This window comes from Mauremys reevesii, linkage group 26, assembly GCF_016161935.1.
Source record: "Mauremys reevesii isolate NIE-2019 linkage group 26, ASM1616193v1, whole genome shotgun sequence".
In the NCBI taxonomy this organism is placed as follows: domain Eukaryota; kingdom Metazoa; phylum Chordata; order Testudines; family Geoemydidae; genus Mauremys; species Mauremys reevesii.
The window spans coordinates 15,120,328-15,142,500 of record NC_052648.1 but is presented as its reverse complement, the minus strand read 5'-3'; the positions used below and the strand labels follow the sequence as shown (position 1 = coordinate 15,142,500).

The window sequence follows — 22,173 nt, the reverse complement described above, 5'->3', positions numbered from 1 at the left end:
TAGCCAGCCAAGACTTTCTCTTTTGCAGCACTCCTGTCACACCATGCCCAGTGAGGCAGCTAAAAGCACTGCTGTAGACATCCCAGTGCTGGTACAAGTTTGCCAGGTCGAACCATGGGTTGGGCCTGTGTTTCTCCAGCAGGGAGCTTGCAAGTAAGAGTCAGCTCTAGAGACAGAAGCTGCATTCAGCAGCAATACAGCAGTGCACAGGCAATCCAGGAAGTTTCTGGAAAGTGTAGGAGACAATTTCCTGGTGCAAGTGCTGGAGGAACCAACTAGGGGAAAAGCTCTTCTTGACCTGTTGCTCAAACAGGGAAGAAATAGTAGAGGAAGCAATAGTGGATGGGAACCTGGGAGGCAGTGACCATGAGATGGTCGAGTTCAGGATCCTGACACAAGGAAGAAAGGAGAGCAGTAGAACAGAGACCCTGGACTTCAGAAAAGCAGACTTCAATTCCCTCAGGGAACTGATGGGCAAGGTCCCCTGGGAGAATAATATGACGGGGAAAGGAGTCGAGGGAAGCTGGCTGTATTTTAAAGAATCCTTATTGAGGTTGCAGGAACAAACCATCCCGATGTGTAGGAAGAAAAGTAAATATGGCAGGCCACCAGCTTGGCTTAACAGTGAAATCCTTGCTCGTCTTAAACACAAAAAAATAGCTTACAAGAAGTGGAAGATTGGACAAATAACCAGGGAGGAGTATAAAAGTATTGCTCAGGCATGCAGGAGTGAAATTAGGAAGGCCAAATCACACTTGGAGTTGCAGCTAGCCGGAGATGTTAGGAGAAACAAGAAGGGTTTCTTTAGATATGTTAGCAACAAGAAGAAAGTCAAGGAAAGTGTGGGCCCCTTGCTGAATCAGGGAGGGAACCTAGTGACAGAGGATGTGGAGAAAGCTAGTGTACTCAATGCTTTTTTTGCCTCTGTCTTCACAGACAAGGTCAGCTCCCAGACAGCTGCACTCTGCAGCACGGTATGGGGAGGAGGTGACCAGCTCTCTGTGGGGAAAGAAGTAGTTCAGGACTATTTAGAAAAGCTGGACGAGCACAAGTCTATGGGGCCGGATGCGCTGCATCCGAGGGTGCTAAAGGAGTTGGCCGATGAGATTGCAGAGCCATTGGCCATTATCTTTGAAAAATCATGGCGATCGGGGGAGGTCCCGGATGACTGGAAAAAGGCTAATGTAGTGCCCATCTTTAAAAAAGGGAAGAAGGAAGATCCAGGAAACTACAGACCAGTCAGTCGCACCTCAGTCCCTGGAAAAATCATGGAACAGGTCCTCAAGGAATCAATTCTGAACCACTTAAAGGAGGGGAAAGTGATCAGGAATAGTCAGCATGGATTCACCAAGGGCAAGTTATGCCTGACTAACCTAATTGCCCTCCATGACGAGATAACTGGCTCTGTGGATGAGGGGAAAGCAGTGGACGTGTTATTCCTTGACTTTAGCAAAGCTTTTGACACGGTCTCCCACAGTATTCTTGCCAGCAAGTTAAAGAAGTATGGGCTGGATGATTGGTCTATAAAGTGTATAAAAAGCTGGCTAGATGGTCGGGTTCAACGGGTAGTGATCAATGGTTCCATGTCTAGTTGGCAGCCGGTATCAAGTGGAGTGCCCCAAGGGTTGGTGCTGGGGCCGGTTTTATTCAATATCTTCATTAACGATCTGGAGGATGGTGTGGACTGCACCCTTAGCAAGTTTGCAGATGACTCTAAACTGGGAGGAGTGGTTGATACGCTGGAGGGTAGGGATAGGATACAGAGGGACCTAGACAAATTAGAGGATTGGGCCAAAAGAAATATGATGAGGTTCAACAAGGACAAGTGCAGAGTCCTGCACTTAGGACGGAAGAATCCCATGCACTGCTACAGACTAGGGACCGAATGGCTGGGCAGCAGTTCTGCAGAAAAGGACCTAGGGGTTACGGTGGACGAAAAGCTGAATATGAGTCAACAGTGTGCCCTTGTTGCCAAGAAGTCTAATGGCATTTTGGGTTGTATAAGTAGGGGCATTTCCAGCAGATCGAGGGATGTGATCATTCCTCTCTATTCAGCACTGGTGAGGCCTCATCTGGAGTACTGTGTCCAGTTTTAGGCCCCACACTACAAGAAGGATGTGGATAAATTGGAGAGAGTCCAGCGGAGGGCAACAAAAATGATTAGGGGGCTGGAGCACATGACTTATGAGGAGAGGCTGAGGGAACTGGGATTGTTTAGCCTGCAGAAGAGAAGAATGAGGGGGGATTTGATAGTTGCTTTCAACTACCTGAAAGGGGGTCCAAAGAGGATGGATCTAGACTGTTCTCAGTGGTAGAAGATGACAGAACAAGGAGTAATGGTCTCAAGTTGCAGAGGGGGAGGTTTAGGTTGGATATTAGGAAAAGCTTTTTCACTAGTAGGGTGGTGAAGAACTGGAATGGGTTACCTAGGGAAGTGGTGGAATCTCCTTCCTTAGACATTTTTAAGGTCAGGCTTGACAAAGCCCTGGCTGGGATGATTTAGTTGGGTTTGGTCCTGCTTTGAGCAGGGGGTTGGACTGGATGACCTCCTGAGGTCCCTTCCAACCCTGAGATTCTATGATTCTCTGTCTTTGCTGGTCCTTTCTCTCCCCTTTGGTGTGTGTTTGTCTTAAAGAAAACAGGATCAGACTTTAACAGCAGCAGCTCCAGTCTGGCTCGGATTGCCTTTTCTCTTCCCCCAGAAGGAGCTATTTCCATCTTTAATAACATCTAAAAGACAGGGTCTTTCTCATCAGCTACAAATCATATTTGGACAGCAGTGCATGCTGATTTGCAATGTGCATTTTAAAGGGCAAAGTTGAGTAGATTTTTCTTCCTTTTGAGATCCAGTCTCTTTGTCCCAGGGTGTGGATTTGTATCTCCTTCATCGCGACCTCTCATTAGCTGCTGCTACAACAAGAGAGTTAAGAGCAGGATGCGAATAAAAGCGCTTGACCCCCTGCATAGCAATGTAATAACGCTGGTCTGTACAATTTGCTGGAGACAGCAAGGAGCTTGGGTTCTAACAGCGCTTCATTTGTAGGGCGAGCGGCCCTCCCCAGGGCCGAGGCCTGAAGAATGTCTACCAGACGGTGCACAAACTCAGCCTGAATACCGAGACTGAAGCCATTCGTCTGAGCAGTTCCTGATGTGCCTTAAAATCTTTAGGCACTGGAGGAACATTCCAGTACCATGGAGTCATCGGGGGATTAGGCTGAAGATGGAAGTGGAGACACTGGACTCTCCTGCTGCAGTACAGGTCCCTGTATAAGTGGCTCAGTCTGAACCTGCTCTGAGGAAGCAGCCTCCATGTGAGTCTGTAATGTAGGGGGCCAAGCAGGTGGTATCACAGGTTGGTTGGGTGACTTGGCCATGGAGTGAGTTGAGGGTTGGAACTTTACCAAACATGAAATGTCCCACGGAGGATACGGATATGGCATTGCTGGCCAGTAGGAACTGGGCCAAGAATGCTGGTCTCTGCTGTGGGAACTGTGCCAATCCTGGTACTGATTGTGGTCTCAACCATCTCCTAGAACACTGGCTGGCTGGTAAGGGAGAAGGGGAGGATGTCTCCAAGCTTGATCTCAATGAACCCTCAGTCTTCAGAAGGTAACGGGGGAGCTACCCCAGGTGGAATGAACAAGTGTCCAGCCTCGTCCAGAACCCAAACACTGACAGCATCAGCATTGTGGCGAAGGAAATCGGCGCCCTGAGGCCAGGCAGGGGCATCACACTCCCACATGGGCTGGTGCCAGGGTTGGTACTGATCCTGAAGATGTGGCCTGCACCACAGTCATTACTGGTACCGAAGATAGCAACTGTGCCGATGGAGTCCTGGGTACCGATCAGGAGACCGACTTTGGTTGTGCACTCTGAGTGTTAGGTGGTGCTGAAGATGGTGCCGACAATTGGGACACACAAACAATCGCTCCAGGCAGCACCGTCTGTACTGATGAGGACCTGGCAGCTGAATGCTCCTGACTAACTGGGAAATTGGGAACAGGGAGGCTAAAGAAGTCTGATTCTGCCTGGAACGCTAATGGTGTGGAAACAGCTCGTGCCAATGTTGTTAGTACCGGACTCAATAGGTGTCCCACAGATATTGGAGTCGATGGTACAGCACCGACCTGATGCTGCCTTGGCACTGGAGAGTAGGTAGATGGCCAGCTCTACCTCATGTACCAAAAGAATCCCAGAGCCAGTCTGCACACTTCCTGGCAAAGGAGGAAGACTCTCCCCGCGCTCTGGAGTGGAAACCCGAGGGAGGAAAGCGATCTCTCCTCCACCTGGGTTAGGCAGCAGAATCTGGCTGAGGAACACTGGCTCACTGAGGCCCCAAGTTGTCTGAGGGGCAGGATGTTTTGTGGAGGTCCCCATTGCTGATGTGGCCTCATGCCCTGTTCCATAAGGTGCTGCACGTCTCCAGTCCCTTGCCACCACCTGCGTTCTTGTCTTAAGAGACTGCAGATGGAGCATCTCTCTTCAATGTGCCCTTCTCCTAGGCACACTAAACACCATGTGTGGGGATCACGATTGGGAATAGCCACCCCACGCGATGGACAGTGCTTGAACCCCAGTGAGCACATCCCTCCAGGGCAACTACTTACTCTAACGAACTATTTCCAACTAACAGTATGGGTATTACCACTAACTGTCAACTATTGGCAGCAAAGTCTCAGAGGACTGAGATAGGAAACTGTGTGAGGAAAATGCCACACAAAATGCTTCAATTCGAGCTGAGGGCAATGAGAAGGAACTGAGGGAGGTTGGGGGTACAGCCATGGCAAAGGCTGTGGGAGTGCCGCTGCTGTGGTACTGCTAAGCAAAATTCTACAGCATCAGTGCGCTGGGCTTGCGTGCAGCTGACTGGAATGCACATCTGCAGCTGCTCGAAGAAGAACTGTGGTGTCTCCTATCTCACTGGGTGGTAACTTGGCCCATGGTGGCTTTACAATGGACAGCACTGCATTTCTGGTGACTGTAACTGTAAGGAATTAAATGCACAGTGGGCAGGTTCATAGCCAAATCCATTACAAGCCCTTTCAATCATCCAGTCTGACCCCTGCACAACACTGGCCACAAGGTCACAAAGTTATTCCTGAGTCAGATCTGTAGCTTCTGCTTGAACTAGAGCAAATCTTTTAGAAAGAGACGCCCAAGACTTCAAATGATGGAGAAATTGCCACATCCTAGGTAAGTTGTTCTGATGGTTAGTTACCCTCACTGTTAAAAATCTGCACCTCATTCCTAGTCTCCATTTGTCTAGCTTCAGTTTCCAGTTTATTGTGTCTTTGCCTGCTACAGTACAAATCTTTCTAGTATCAGAAAATTCCACCCCCCGCTGCAGGTAGACAGACTGTGATCAAGTCATCTCTAGAGCTGCAGTGAAAAAACTGTGTGAATACTTTTTCTTCCCCTTCCCCCCCGAAAAATGCCAATTTGGGTCAACCACAACAATCTATGAATTCGGGCTGATTTTGTTGGTGAATCGTTTTAGTAAAAAAAAAAAAAAAAAGGGGAGGGGGGAAATGTCAAAATGGTTTGGGCATTTCCAAAATGAAACTTTGGGCGAGATATTTTGTTTCAGTAGATCCCTCAATTTTGTTTTAAAAAGCATATAAAGATATTTTTAAAACCTCAAAATTGAAACAAATCATTTAGTTGGGGTCGACCTAAACGTTTCAGTCGGCCGAAAATGAACAAATTTTGATGTTTTGTTTTGTGGAAAATTTGAAACATTTTCATTTTGAGTCAACACGAGATGATTTTTTTAAATAAATTTTTGGACATTCTCAGCCACCTCTTAACCTCCTGCTGGGTAAACTAACCTCTCATTCTAAGACAGGGTTTCCAGACCTCAAATAATTCCCATGGCTGGTTTCTGAACCCTTCCAATTTGTTAATTTCCTTTTCAAAGTGTGGACACCTGCAAGGGACCACATTATCCAGCAGTGGGCTCACTAATGCCGTGCTGTACAGAAAGGTAATGCCACCTCCCTACTTCTTTGCAATATTCTACTTATACATCCAGAGGATTACTCTCCAAAGCATTTGCTCTTTTAGCCACCAAATTGCACTAAGAGATCATGGTCAATGGGTTTCCACCATGACCCCCAAGTTTTTGTCACGTTCACTGATTTTCAGGATCCCTCCCTCCCTCATTCTGTAAGTGTGCCCCACATCCTTGGTTGCCAGAGGCATGACCTTGCATTTAGATAGGTGAAATGCAGGTTATTTGAGTGAGCCTGTTTACCATGTGATCCAGATCACTCAGTAGGACTGACCTGTCCTTATCATTATTTACCACTATCAGTAATTATCTTCTATTTCCTTCCAGATCATTAATAAGGATGGCGTACTGTGCGGTCCTATGGCATCATCCTTTCTGTTCTTGACTCAAACCGCTGAGCTGGAGAAACACAATCTAACCCATCTGGGGAAAGCAATGTGCAGCAGGTAGCTAATGGGAGAGAGAAAGCCCGATAATGCAAATAGAAAGGACATGGAGTGCTAGCATATTGCACATGAGATCCAAGTTTGTTAGGCAGTCTGGTGGTGACCCTCAGTGAGGTGCTCCACTGGCCTCAGGCCTCTCTCTGTGTGACATTCAGAGCCCTCACCAGCAAGACCCAGCACAGCTCTGGCCCAAGTACACTTAGCAGAGTCTAGTGGGGGTGGGGGTTTTAAACTACAAAGGACATGTAGACACTGTGTCTGAACTTTAATTGTTACATTTTTAATAAGTTTACGTTAATAGATTTTAATAAGTAGGTTTGAAAGCAGCTTGACTTTGAGCCTTGATGGATTGAAGTAATCCTTCCCCCAGTATTACAGATGCAGTGACAGTTCTGCACATTCTTATTGTGTTTATAGGGCCTTGTCAGCTTGAGGCAGCGTGAGCAGGAGACACGTGAATGGGAAAGGAATGACTTATGTATTGCTGTACTTTCGTAAGTCAAAGGACAAGAAGTCACAAGTTATGACGAGGAAAACAACAGGCCGCAATAGTCAAGAGAACCCTGAAGAGTCTTAGCTGTTTACCTAAACAGAGAGTTGAAATAATCTCAAGACAATCATAATCCCTGTTATTACCTCAGTGTTGCTTATTTGGGAAGGACACAGACTTGTGGACTTGACTAAAAAATCATGTCCTAGAAGAAGAACCCCAAAGTGGGCCAAGAGTCAAACTGACCTAACTCAGTTGGAATTGGACAATGCAGTTGGGGTGAAACTTGTGATCCACTGATTTGGTCAGAAGATCAGAGGAGAAATCCTGTGGGACAATACCACCCTGAGTTTCACAAATGAAAAAACACATAAATGAGGAAGAAGCGTGTTCCTCTCAAGGTCACCATGACAACAACTTGATGGCTGATACTCCTACTTCCCCTTCCAGGGAAAGGAGAGGCAAAGACATCACAGACCAGCCAGATGATCTAAGAACAACATCTGCTAGCATGATGGTATTTGAGCCAGAAGACATTGCCTGGTTTCCCCAAACTGTAGTTCCTGACCAAATCTGAAGCTCCACAGACAAGCAAGCTAAAGAGCAGATACTATTTTTAAGTGACTTTATTTTTTTTCCTCCTTAACAGGACATTTTAACATCTGTGCAAGGACACCTGATAGGAAAGAACTTTTGTGGGAGAATAAAAAGGAGAAGGCCAAAAGAAGGGAAAAGGAGCAGGAAACTAGACCCACTAAAGGAACTGGAGTCTTGGAGTGAACTGTGTGAATTCTCTGGCTGATCTTCTCTAAGCAGGGGAGATCATTCCACATCTTTCCTAATGCTGCTTGGGCCACGCAGAGTCTTTATCATTAAAAGCAGAGTTTACACACCTGGCTGCGGATGCGGCACTATTATTCCCTGCTGAGCTCTGCTGAATTTGAAAGTCTCTGAAATATATTTTTGCAGGTACCACAAGGTGAAGTATTTTTAGATGGAACATGAATTAATTCTGGATATAACTGAGTGTAGTTTTCCTCATGGCCCATTCCTCTTCTAATAAGGCTTTCTTTTATTCTGTTCATCTTCTTACATTGTGCCCATCACCGTGGTATCTGAGCACTTTCCTGTCTGTCAAATTCAGTTCTTCTCCACTCTCCACCCCAGGGGAAACTATGGGTAATGTGCATGAGGGTTATTTTTCATCTAGTAAGTTGGGGTTGCTCTGTGTGGCTCTTAGGAAAGGCAGCACAGTATTTGGACTGGAACAGGGCATGGTTACTGCTCATTCTTGGTTCCTGCAGGACAGTGTCACAATCAGAGGCCAAGCACTATCAAAAGATAGTTTAGCTGTGAGATCTGCTCCCATCTGTCACTATGCTGGCCCTCCCTGCTATTGCTAATGGGCATACCCCACTGCCCCATCCTACAGCCTGGCTTCTGGCAATCTAACATTGCTAAGACTGTGTCTTTGCCTTTGGGAGAACATTTCCTTCTGTGCAGAAGCTCAGTGTGATGGAACATGCTGTAGATTAGAGTCACAAGGTGTATCAATAACACCTACATGGGAAACGGCGGGACTGGAAGAGCCCTGGGGAAGATGCTGCAGGGGACCGTCAGTGACATGACAGAGTTCCCCTTTTCCAATTTCTGTAATCCTGTGACACATGCAAACCACATTGGCCCCAATTTGGAGGTCCTGACTCTGTCTTTGTGCAAGTTTTACTCAGGCAAAGCTTCCTTTGACTCCAGCATGGATCCCCCCTGAATAAAGACGTCAGGTTTGGGCCCATTATTAACTTCCATGGAAGTTTCACCTTTAGAGCCAACACTGCCTATGAGCCTGGCCCCACCTCTGCCCTGCAAGGAATATAAGCCCTTGGATTCTAGTAGGATGCAGACTCCACCATGGATGGATAATTGAGAATCCTGGGAGGGTACAGGAGACTGTTAGCGGATCCATACCGTGCCACACAGGATGAATCTGTAGACCATGTGAATGATTAGACAGGACCAGAAGACGTGCAGCAGCTGCAGAATCATCAGGAGAGCGTTCATGAAATAGTACCCGAAGAAGGGCTGGTAGAGCTCCATGGAGTAGTAGTATGTGTTGTAGAGCACCCTGCAGAAGAGAGAGCCCCTGTGAGTAACAGGCGAGATCGTCGCAGGAATCACAAGCCAACCCCACAAGGTTCAGCTCTAGCCATGAGTGCACATCGGTCCCTACAGAGGACACTTGGGAGCCAGCCCCCGCTCAGGGATGAGCAGTACTTGGCTCTCCTTTGCTGAGCACAGGCAGCAGGAGCTCTTCCTCTCCAGGGTATGCTCCAGGCCTTAGCACTGCATCTCTCACTGCTGGCGCTACATCTCTCTCAGATGCCTGCCAAAGCTTTGGCCTGTGCTCAGCAGGGCTACAAGGCAGCAGGGGCACGGTGGCAGACTGCATTTTTGGGCCAGATCCTCCAGCCCTCCCCTCACCCCCACTGCTTTGCACCCATCTGGTGGCACAGAGCAGCCACAAGGCCCCTGGCGCCAGCTAGTTGGGTGGGAAGATCCCCAGTGGTGGCGAGCCAGCGTAGCTCCCAGTGCAGGGGTCACACTGGGCTGTGAGCAGAGTGTGGCTGTGCTCTCACCATCCCTGGCGCCATTACAGCGAACGGGATTTAGAGCCTGAGGTGACCAGGACTCTGAGTGCAGGTGGAGTTGTGGGTGCTCCGCATCAGCCGCTAGTGCATCTCAAGTGGGCATCCAAAGCAAGAGGCTTCCCCGTCCACGAGCAGACTGTAACCCAACTTGGGGACTGGCCGGTATGTCCAGGACACACACCAGCCATAGTCACAGCCTGCAGGACTCCCAGCCACAGGAGACGCAAATACTGCGGCTAGAGCTTTAAAGGGCGTTGACCATCTGGTGCGCAATAACAACCTGTGCAGGCAGGGGAGGGCTATGGGGAGCAGGCCCCAGGGCGTAAGGGGATCACAGAAGGAATGTGGTGCTTGAAATCTGCCCCTGTGCTCCGCTCCATCCCCACATACAGCATTGTACAATTGGCCAGGTGCACTGTGGGGCTTGGGGCTTTTCTCTCAAGTTTCTCTGGGCCAGCCACAGGATCTGCTGCTCCCTAATTTGCACATTCCCCAGACCGCCCACCTTCTAAACTCCAAGTCCAACACACCTGGTTTTGTCACGGCCCCATCCTCCCCTTATGTTTTCCAAGACCAAACTGCAGGGGCTGACTGACTGGCTCGCACCCTTTGATCTACAGACAACGTCAGTGCCCTGGCCAAGAACTGCTTCTCCCCTTTCCGGTTTTTGCTGTGCAGCTGAGTGAGCAGCTGCCCCTGGCTTTGGCTGGCAGCTGCTGAAAGCTTCATCTGGCTTCACTGGAAAGGAGTAAACGTGACAGGTGGGGAGAGAAGGGATTCGGACTGACCTGGCCACGTGAGAAAGTAACTGGCTGCTATCTGACCCTGCAGCATTGTTTGTACCTTCACGCCCTTCTCCTGGGGCCTGAGATCCTCCGTGCTCAGCCTGCCAGTCCCAACCCATGCAGGCTGTGCTGGGTCACAGCTTCCCAATTATTTCTAGGGCTCCTTAAGTGCTGCCTGGAGCCTAATCACACTTCTGGCTCTGAGTGAGCTACAAACACATTGTTTCTGTGTGTCCGTCTGATGGGCTTTGAGCTCCCCAGCAGGGCTGAGAACAGCCAAAGGGTTATTTTAAAAACTGTCCCCATTTGTAACTTGGCTGTTTGTCTATTGTCTGTTTTTCTGGACTGATTTTCCCATATCTGTATGAAAAGTGAAGTACAACCATACCCCAGCACTGGGTGTCACCACACCTGGGAGAGTGGCTGGATTCCACCTTTAATGATGGCCGGTGGCCAGAGATACATGCAGAACTACAGACCCCTCGCAATGCAAAGTCCTCCCCCTGGGTGTGCTGCACAGAGACCAAGGGAAGAATCTGGCCTTTCTGCAGTAACTACATATTTAGTTATTATTGGCCCGCTGTCTTACTGTCACATTTGTCACTCCATGGGGGGGATATGCTCCCCTTCAGGCCACCGTGGTTCCTGCCCCTTCTTTCCTCATGCCCTTTTCCCTTTCTCCCCATCTTCTGGGGTCCTGGGAGCCTCCTATGCTCCTCCCTCTGCATGTCCTTTGCTGCAACATCTCCCAGTTCCCAGCCCCGCAGGCTTCATTCACACCTGCTTCCCTCTCCTGAACCCATCAATGCCTCAACAGTTAATGATGACACCAAAGTTGATTCTCCAGTCTGATGAATGGAGGCAGGAGGGTTCTCACGTCTGCATCATGCTTCAGGCTTTTCTACAGGCTCAGGCACAGGGGTGTGTCTGGGAGAGACTTGGAAGGGATTTGTCTCAGACGGGTGTGCTCACACGCCGGGGTAGAGAGATTATAGAGCTGAGGCAATGACCACGAGGAGACCTGTGGCAGGTGAGCAGCCCAGTGGGGGCAGGAAATGATCACCCAGAGGCCTCTGTGAGATGGTAACTCATGGAAACACCCTGTGCCAGGGGATCGCTCTAGTCTGCCAGCCTCCAAAGCCATGTGTGCCCAGCTCACCCCTGGAGCGAGGCTGGTCACATAGGCATGTGCTCCAGCCCTGCTAAGGAGGGGCAGGTGCCTGGGGACCGAGGAAGCAGAGGCTGTAGCTGTGGATTTGGGGCCAGGCCGGCTACTCCTGACTCTGAAGTGATTCCCCAGGACGCCCATTCGAAGAGCCATACTCCAGCGCAGACTCACTTGTAGGGGAAAATGAGCAGCCGGGTGATGAGGAAAACAGCTGAGAAGATGATGAAGAGCCCATCACAAATTCGTCTCCACTTCATGTAATTGAATATCTTGGTTGGCTGAAAAGAAAAGTAAAAGAGAGCAGTCTGGGAGGGTGCCCCAGCAGCGACCGCATGGTGGGAAGACACGGGGAGAGGGGCAGGGGGCAGCACGCAAGTCCCATTGTTGGCCCCCTCAGCAGGGAGTCTAGGATAGACAGGGCTGCGAAGGCTGATCTCCCAGCCCAGACAGGGGTGAGGCACAAGGCTGGGTGTGTGTAGCCTCCACAGTTCTCTGCCAATGGCCCATCGTCCTGAGCTGCAGCACCTGCTTTTCCAATCCTGGGCTCCACTAGCTCAGCCAGCGCTCTTCAACTCGATTGCATCACCGAGGGGTGTGCCAGGCCAGAGCCCACCCAGCTCCTCCCGTTCAGCACGGACTTGCCATGACCGCAGGCAGACACCGCCAAGACTGCAGAACTGGAGTATGGAGAAATGTCCACTAGAGACAAGTCTGAGACCACGTAGCTCATTTCACATGTGGATTTAGCCAGGCTCCAGCACAAGTCTCCACAGCTGTAAGCTTCTGCATTGACTCACTGGACTTGCCCTGGATTTATTGGAAAACTAAGTGCAGGTTCTCGTGGGCTGCACAGCGATTTCCCCCTCCCATAGCCTGTGGTGCTCACCTCTAGGATACAGTCTGAAGCATCATGGATCACCATCACCAGTGTCCCAATGCGGAGGTAATTGGCACAGTAGGAGAAACAGATCAGGAAGATGGTAGCCGCATGGTGGACAATCTGCTGACTAAGGTCCTGATGAGACAAGGGCATGAGCATGTACAGAAGAGATTTAAACGCAAGAGCAGAGAAGAGTCCTGTGGCACCTTATAGATGCATCCGAAGAAGTGGGGATTCACCCACGAAAGCTCATGCTCCAATACGTCTGTTAGTCTATAAGGTGCCACAGGATTCTTTTCTGCTTTTACAGATCCAGACTAACACGGCTACCCCTCTGATACTTAAAATGCAAGAGACCCTCTCTCCTGGGCAGAGCATGTTCTCCTCCTGAGCAGAAATAAAATCTCTTCCCGCTACGAGGCACAAAGCAGCTCCCCAGCCTGGCCCTCCCACAGCAGCTCTCTAACCTGGCCACATTCTAGAGCTCTCATCAGCCAAGAGAACTTTGTCTACTCCCTGGTGGCTGTGAAAGGCTGAGGTACCCATGGCTCTTGGATGACCCACAACCAGAAAAATGGAAAAAAAGGAGTCAATGGTGGCAAACACAGTCTGATCTGGGCAAACTCAAACTCTTACAAACTGTAGTAGAGCGAGAGGGCCTGGAGCACGGGTCTGGGGCTGGATCTGAGGCCTGAACCAGTCAGCAAAGCCAGGCCATGGTAGGAGCCAAAGTCAGGCCCCTGGCATAGGGCTGACGCTTGCTCACAAGTTCACTGTCCGGCACATGAACTTGGCGAAGGTACGGCGTGCGTGGGTAAGACACAGGCGCTCCTAAGTACTAGGTACCGGACAGACATTTTAACACATTCCTGGGAGATGGTACGGCAAGGACAGGAGGACAGAATAATCAATGGGGATGTTTTGTTTGAGCCAGCAGGAACCAGGTGTAGGGCTGGTAACTAACCATGTCAGGAGTGTGATATGTATAGGGTGACCAGATGTCCTGATTTTATAGAGACAGTCCTGATATTCAGGGTTTTTTCTTATCTAGGCGCCTATTACTCCCCAACCCGTCCTGATTTTTCACACTTGCTTCTGGTCACCCTAGATAGGTAGTTTGTTTGTATCAATGTATAAAAGAGAAATCATAGGAGGGGCACATTCATCCAGCTGAGGGGGCAGCAGAAAGTCCCGCTGCTGACTGAGCTGGTCCACTGTCCTGGGCACACACGTGTTAGTGAGCCTGTATCTCCTTTGGGGCGCTAGGACCGTGCTTCATCGACAATAAAGCTGGCCGAGCCTGTGGTCTTTCTAGGTAGCACTACTGAGGTCTGCTGCACCCCCTATCTGCGCAGGGCTGGGACAGCACCTGGAGAAAGCACACACGCACCCAGCTGAAAACACAGACCTATGCCTCTACAGTGAGGAGGCAAAGAGAAACCTCCCCTCTGCCATAGAGCAACACTGGCTCCCACCTCTGCTCTGTGCCCACGTGCGTGCCTACACCCTCACCAACCCTATACCTGCAACTCACCTAATGCCTGCAATGCACACACCCTCCCCTCTGCACATAACGCCTTATATGGAAGCCTTAAGCCTATTCAACCACACAGAGCCCCATGTCTCCTGGAGCCCTGGCCACATGGACATGTACAGCCTGCGTGGCAATCAGCTGTTTCTATTCCCATGTGGCATGGCAGATGAAGGGCAGAATTTACAAAAACATTTACAACTTTGGGGGTTCCCAGCTCACAACCCCGAGGCTGGACGCCCTAAAGAAGCCGGCACCTTTGGAAGTTTGGCCGTGTGTTCTCCACCTTCCCAGCGGGGAGGGAAGCCCTGTTGTTGTGAAGAGGAACCCAGTCTAACCAGTGAGGAGTGAGCCCTGCAGAACCGAGGACCAGGCCAGCGCACACAGTCTGAGGGAAACTATTCTCTTCAGTGTGAAGTGCAAGAGGTAGAGACAAGTGATATGTCTTGAATGATTAATAACAATGTTTCCGGGCCCTCGAAGATTAGAAAATATCCACTTCTGTTATCACAAAATAGGATCCACCCAGCAAGTAAAGACAATAAGAAAATGATTAACATCATGTGAGACACTTTGGCTATGTCTACACTACCACTTTTGTTGGTAAAACTTTTGTTGGTCAGGGGTGTGAAAAAACCACCCCGACTGACATACGTTTCACCGACAGAAGTGCCAGTGAGGACAGCGCTACGTTGGTGGGAAATGCTCTCCTGACGACAGAGCTAGCACCGCTCATTGGTGTGGTTTAATTATGCCGATGGTAGAGCTCTCTCCGGTCGGCATACAGCGGCTACAGGGGAGACCTTACAGTTGTGTCACTCTAAGGTCTGTAATGTAGACATAGCCTTTGCCTAAGGACACACAGCTCAACTCTGGTTAGGAGTTCCACCCCCCACCCCCCAGGAATAGAAACTAAAATGGCTAGATGGGAAGCTTGTTAACCACAGAGGCACAAATCTCTCATAATTTACATAAAGATAAAGCCTCTTTCTACTTCCCAACTTAGCTAAAAGACCTCCAAAAAGATACCATGCAAGGGTAACATCCAGCTTTCCTATGCAAAGTGGCCCACTGCACACTTGGCGTTGGTCAAGAGTTGGACTGGGAAGCTGGGAGTTAACCAAACTAGAAATAACTTGTTGTGAGACTGAAGGTCAACAAGTGGGGCAAACTGCCGGTTACCCCAAGAAACTCAAATCACATGTTTTCACCCCAAATGAAACTACACATTTATTTGCCTTGTAAATCAAATATATGATGGATAATCTGTTTTGCCCCATCAATATGTCTTTCATCCCAAATTAATGATGCATATTTGCTTGGCCTGGGAGTCAGATCTACATCTCTCTATATGTGGATAATGTCTCTAGAACTGTTGCAAACCCTAAAAAACACGAAATGCAAATGTACAATCGAAGAATGTGTGAAGCATGTCCATCAAGTCTGGAAGATTATAAGAGATGTTGTTGGTTTTCATTATAAATAATTGTGGCACTCTAGAAGCAATACAATTTGTATGGCACAAGGAAGAGAAGTGTTAAAAGATATAAACCAGGCTATAACTTTGCATTACTATAAAGGAACTGCCTAAAAGGGGAAATTCCAATAAATAATGTAAGCTATTATTGAAATACAATCCTTGAAATGAATCAAACATAAAAAAACCTGCAATAAGAAAAGGACTGAAGAAATCTGTCCTAAGCCAACACCATCTACTGAATGCTGATCAAAGCAGCAGAGAAACTCAGAGAGATGGAATCTGAGCACTCAGATGGCAAGCATCCAATAGAAATCAGGGGGTAGCCCCATCCAATGAGCCCTGGAATCAGGGTACATAAAACTGAGATCACCACATGGGTATGGGCAAAACCCGCAAAGAAGGTGACAGATACCCAGAGCAGTCATGTGGAAAGGACTCTCCCCATTGCAGGGTTAACAGGATAAAGAATGGTGAGATTTCATTTAAAAAATTGTATTTTTCCTTGTATTCTTTAATATAAATAACTGAAGGTTAGTTATCTTGCTGAGTCTGCACGCTGTAGTGAGATCTCTAACCATATTTTAGATTGTAACTAATGCTATATACCTGCTCTCCTTTATAAGTCAAAGTAAATTGGCCTAAGAGAGAATTGAACCATAACTTTAAGCAACTGCTTTTGATGTTCTAAAGTTGTCCCTTGCAAACTAAACCACTGAAATAGCAGGGACCACACTCTTGAAAGTGCCTTAAAGACAAATCCATCCTTGCACCTTGAAGAAATACTGGAAGTTGATAAATGTGTTCAATACTAACGAACTGATGATCATAAGTAAATGTAGCAAGAAATCTTGGTGATTTGACTGTTCCTTGGTGTAAGCCCCAACATTATGCTTTGACAATTGTTTGCAAAACTCTATTCAGTACACACCTAGAACATTGGTTGTATCCTCACTTGATGGGTGAACTGTTGACGGTATATTGATGTGAGACTGGGTGACTGTTGATTGGTTAAGAATAACCAAGTGTCCTGATTTCAGAAATACTGTTCCAACTAAAAGCTGACATGAAAAGAAACTAGCATTCAATTAGTAAGCTAATGATCCCACACTGCACTCAGTAGAAATGGAAAGCTTCCATTCTAACATTGGCTGTAACACTTGTACAATTGGGAAATTGAATTTGTTAGATTGCGGCATGGCACATTCACCAAACTGACCCCCTTCCAGGCTTCCAGATGTTTGCGTCCCCATCCCCATCCCCATGGTGCTGCCACTCACCTTCCTTTTCACATCAAAGGGCAGCGTGCAGACCAGCGAGGAGTAGAAGGAGAGTTCCAGCATGTAGTACCAGAACACCGAGGGCAGTAAGGGCTGCAACACCAGAGGGAGAGGCTGTGTTATACCCCACACACAAGCGCCATGGGCTGGGGGCAAGGGGGAAAAAACACCAACAAAACAAACAGTTTTGGGTAGTGATCAGGTCTCTGCATTTCAGGGGAAAGGCCTGACAAGAATGCTGTGGAATGGAGGGATATTGCCCTTTGGCTCCAGTGGGAAGTGCTGGTTTTAAGTGTAATGTTGCCCTCTAGAGGACGTTCCACGATGCAGTCAAGGAACCAGCTATTACTACCAGCTATCAAAAAATCTCCATTCGCTCACCAGGCAATAGCCTGTGGTTTCGCAGCTGAAAAGACCAAGTTCTAGCCCAGCTCTGTAGGATGCACACATTTTAATTAGCAATTGTATCTTCTGCGGGCACCACAGGGCTTCCTTACACTAGAATTTACCAGCTTAGACATTATGATTTCTGAGCCACTGCAACCAACATAGCCATGGATTATTGGACGTACACCTTTGCTTCTGTTTCCCCTAAATGTAGGTTTGATTGTATGTTTTCACTTCACTTATTCGAACATCCTTTATCCCAAGGTTTAAGAGATTTTAAGGCCAGGAGGGCCCATTCTGAATCTTCATTCTGACCTCCTGCATTACACAGGCAAGAGGATGTGCCCACAGGTTCTGCTAAAGCAGATCTTTTGACAAGAGATGCCCAGTCTTGATGAGGAGACTCTAAATGAGGGAGGATTTGCAAATCTCTTGCTGATCTGTTGCAATGGTTAATTACTCCCACTATTAAACATGGGCAACTTATTCTGTTTTGAACGTTCCTGACTTCATTGTGGACCCGCAGGATATTGTCCTGCATGTGTCTGCTAGAAGAAACAGCCTGGTATCAGACATTCTCTGCCTGTGTTGGGACCTACAGATCGTGATCCAGTCACCTCTTAACCTTTTCTTCATTCAGCAAGGGGTCTGATTTCTGAACCAACAAATTCTAGTACCAAGAGAACAGAACAGGGCAATTTTCAAGTGATCTATCCTGTTACCCAGTCCCAGCTTCTGGCAGTCAGAGGCTTAGGGACACCCAGAGAATGGGATTGCATCTCTGACCATCAATGGCTAATAGGCTAGATGGTCCTTATCCTCCAGGAACTTATCTAATTCATTTTTAACCCATTTATAGTTTTGGCTGTCACAACACTCCTTGATGATGAGTTCCACAAATTGACTGTACGCTGTGTGAAGAAGAACTTCCTTTTGTTTGTTTTAAACCTGCTGCCTATTAATTTCTTTGGGTGGCCCTTGGTTCTTGTGTTATGTTAAAAAGGTAAGTAACACTTCCCTATGCACTTTCTCCACACCACTCACGATTCTGTAGACTTCTATCTCATCCCTCACCTTAGTCGTCTCTTTTCCAAGCTGAACAGTCCAGGTCTTTTTGATCTCTCCTCATACGGAAGCTGTCTCATACCCCTAATCATTTTTCTTCCCCTTCTCTGTTCCTTTTCCATTTCTAATATATCCTTTTTGAGACGGGGCAACCAGAATTGCATGCAGTATTCAAGACGTGGGAGTACCATGGATTAATATATTGGCAGTATGATATTAACTGTCTTATTATCTATCCCTTTCCTAATGGATAACACCACTCTGTTCGCTTTTTTGACTGCCGCTGCACACTGCGGGGATGTTTTCAGAGAACTATCCACAATGACTCCAAGATTTCTTTCTTGAGTGGTAACAGCTAATTCAGACCCAATCATTTTGTATGTATACTTAGGATTATGTTTTCCAATGTGCATTACTTTGCACTTATCAACATTGCATTTCATCTGCCATTTTGTTGCCCATTCACCCAGTTTTGTGAGATCCCTTTGTAACTCTTCAGTCTGCTTTGGACTTAACTATCTCTGGCCCTGTTGTATCACATTTTTCACAGTCAACTCTGGACTTAATTATCTCGAGCAGTTTTGTATCATCTACAAACTTTGCTACCTTGCTATTTACCCCTTTTTCCAGATAATGTATGAATATGTTGAACATCACTGGTCCAAGTACAGAACCTGGGGGACACCACTATTTACCTCTCCATTGTGAAAACCATTTATTTCAACCCTTTTTTCCCTATCTTTAACCAGTTACTGATCCGTGAGAGAACCTTCTGTCTTATCCCATGATTGCTTACTTTAAAAATGCTCCAGAGGTGATCCTGGAGATTACAGGCTGGTAAGCCTAACTTCAGTATCAAGCAAGTTGGTTGAAACTATAGTAAAGAACAGAATTATCAGATATGTAGATGAACACAGTATGTTGGGGAAAAGCCAATATCACTTTTTTAAAGGAAAATCTTGCCTCACTAATCTATTAGAATTCTCTGAGGGTGTCAACAAGCATGTGGACAAGGGTGACCAGTGGATATATTGTATCTGGACTTTCAGAAAACCTTTGACAAGGTGCCACCCCAAAGGCTCTTAAGCAAAGTAAGCAGTCATGGGATACAAGGAAAGGTCCTCTCATGGATCAGTAATTGGTTAAAAGACAGGAAACAAAGGGTAGAAATAAATGGTCAGTTTTAACAATGGAGAGAAGTAAATAATGGTGTCCCCCAGGGTTTTGTACTTGGACCAGTGATAGTCAACATATTTATACATTATCTGGAATAAGGGGTAAACAGTGAGATAGCAAAGTCTGTAGATGATACAAAACTACTCGAGATAATTAAGTCCAGATTGACTATGAAGAATGTGATATAACAGGGCCAGAGAGCAGTAGGCGCGTGGTAGATGGGAGGTATATAAACCCTAGAATGATCAAGGCCTTATTCCCTGTGGACTAGGGGGGAAAGGTTACTACTGGGTAACTGGCGCACCTGCAGCCAATTAAGGCCCTGCCCAAGACCTAATAACCCTTCCCCCCTTCAGTCAGAGAGAGAGAGAGAAGGAAAGCTGACTAGAGTTTGGAGGAGTAGTGCTATTAGCCAGAGGACAAGGGGAAGGGAAACGCTGCCCAAGCAGAGCAGAGGGACTCCCCCAGCGCAGAGGACTGAGGGAAACTCTACCCAAAGGGAGTGAGGGTAAGCAGCCAGCAAAGCTGAAGGGGCTGGTACCCAGAGTAGGAGAGCAGACCTGGGTCCGTTCCCTGCTCCTCTCTCTCTTCCACCAGGGCACTAGCAGAGCCCACAATGCCCAAGAATAGGGGCAAGGGGTGGCACCCTAACCCACCACACCAAGAAAAAGCACAGGACCCACCACAGTAGCATCAGCCATTTACCACAAGAGTTACAAAGGGATCTCATGAAACTGGGTGACTGGGTAACAAAACGGCAAATAAAATCAATGTTGTTAAATGCAAAGTAATGCACATTGGAAAACCTAATCCCAACTATATATACAAAATGATGGAATCTAAATTAGCTGTTACCACTCAAGAAAGAGATCTTGGAGTCACCATGGATAATTCTCTGAAAACATCTCTTCAGTGTGCAGCAGCAGGTAAAAAAAGCTAACAATGTTAGAAACCATTAGGAAAGGGATAGATAATAAGACAGAAAATATCATATTGCCTCTATATAAATCCATGGCACGCCCACATCATGAATGCTGGGTGCAGATCTGGTATCCCCATCTGAAAAAAAGATATATTAGAATTGGAAAAACTGAAGAGAAGGGCAATAGATTGGGCAGAGAAGGGCAATGATTAGGGGTATGGAACAGCTTCCACATGAAGAGAGGGTAAAAAGACTAGCTTTGTTCAGCTTGGAAAAGAGACAACTAAGGGGGGATATGATAAAGGTTTATAAAATCATGACTGGTGTGGAGAAAGTGAATAGGGAAGTGTTGTTTGCCCCTTCACATAGTACAGGAACCAGAGTCATCCAATGAAATTAATAGGCAGCAGGTTTAAAACAAACATAAGGAAATATACAACACACAGACAACCTGTGGAACTCATTACCAGGGGACATTAGGAAAGCCAAAGGTATTAACTGGGTTAAAAAAGAACTAGATAAGGTCATGGAGGATAAGTTCATGGAGGATAGAATGGCTATTAGCCAAGATGGTCAGGGACGCGGCTATATGCTCTGGGTGTCCCTAACCTGTGACTCCCATAAGCTGATACTGGATGACAGGGGAGGGATCACTTGATAAACTGCCTGTTCTGTTCATTCCCTCTGAAGCACCTGGCACCAGCCACTGTTGGAAGACAGGATATTGGGCTAGATGGACCATTGGTCTGACCCAGTATGGCCGTTCTTATGTAATGTTCTATCAGATGAGAAAGCAGCAGCAAGCCTTGATAAGGGCTGGGTTTGAAACCGGTGATGACAGTGAACCGAGTTTCCCACTCCCCTTCTCATGGATTTTACAATTCCCTGCTGAGAACTGCAATGGGAAATCCTTCCCAAGCTCAGACTTACCTCGCCTTCCCAGCATGCCCTGAGAAACGCTCAGGAGGAGCTAAAGGGAGAGGCAGAATTCCAACTCTGAGGGGCTAAAATTCCAGTTGTCAAGGAGGCTTGCAGGGGCCACAATGACCCATCTGCTGTAGCAGTGCCACAAATCTCCTTAGTTGTTGCCTGCTGCTGCCAAGCATGCGACCTCATGCAGACTCTACAGACTGACAGCTGCTCTCCTGAGAGGAGCTAGAATGACAGCTCAGGGCTTTACACGGACTCCCAGCATTTCTCACCAAGCTTGGGGGAGGCAGCTGCTCCAGGTTTTTATGGAAAGAATTCTTCGGAAATTAAAATTAGCTTGTTCACATCTGATGGACCTCAGCTCAGCTCCTCACACGCCCTCTCTGAGAGCGGCTGGAACACCAGCCTGCTGCCTTTACTGCGCGGGGAGGTTGCTGCTATTCAGCCAGCTAGTGCTGTCTTCTCCAGAGGAGGCAGAGTGTGTCCCAGGATAAGGAGAGAGGCATTGTCATCACCAGCTCATGCACAATAGGAGATGCATGGCTACAGCCTCCCCACATTGCTCTTGGCCCCTCAACTGTGGAGAGTGGTGGTGGTGGTGGTGGTGGGCTTGACTGACAAGCAAAATATCTTGCCTTTTTGTCATTGTCATCAGTACCCAGATAAAGAGCAGGGAGGGGATTTTGTGCGTTGGCTGGTAAATGTTCATTTCTGTTCTCCTGGGCTAGGTCCACAGGAGACTGGCAAGCAGTGGTCTGACCCTCATTGCAGCTTTTAGCTGACAAGGGTTGGGCCTGGACAGTGTAAAGCAATAGGAGAACACCCACTATGCTCAATAGGTGTGAGACCCTGCTGCCGCCATCCTCGTGAGGAAGCACATTGCCTGAGAGGTGATTCTTCAGCACCACTAGATATGAGACAGCAACCTGAATGTACCTTCTGTTATAGACATGCATGAAAACTTCTTCCACCACATTCTCC

At 47.6% G+C, this 22,173-nt stretch overlaps 1 protein-coding gene and 1 long non-coding RNA gene across 4 annotated transcripts in view; one reads left to right on the top strand and one right to left on the bottom strand.

Annotated features, from left to right (window-relative positions):
- The window catches only part of LOC120391690, a 20,701-nt gene extending 11,783 nt beyond the window's left edge, over positions 1-8,918 (top strand). The window contains exons 2-3 of the long non-coding RNA XR_005591439.1: positions 6,338-6,456; positions 6,874-8,918. This is a non-coding gene — a long non-coding RNA (uncharacterized LOC120391690). The remainder of the gene's footprint in view (positions 1-6,337; positions 6,457-6,873) is intronic.
- LOC120391689 (ceramide synthase 2-like) overlaps positions 1-22,173 on the bottom strand; it is a 141,981-nt gene that overhangs the window by 9,281 nt on the left and 110,527 nt on the right. For all 3 annotated transcript variants that reach the window (XM_039515647.1, XM_039515648.1, XM_039515649.1), the window contains exons 7-10: positions 16,713-16,805; positions 12,431-12,559; positions 11,716-11,822; positions 8,912-9,068 (exon numbers count right to left, since the gene is read on the bottom strand). In XM_039515647.1, coding sequence (XP_039371581.1) covers positions 8,912-9,068; positions 11,716-11,822; positions 12,431-12,559; positions 16,713-16,805 — 486 coding nt within the window. The remainder of the gene's footprint in view (positions 1-8,911; positions 9,069-11,715; positions 11,823-12,430; positions 12,560-16,712; positions 16,806-22,173) is intronic.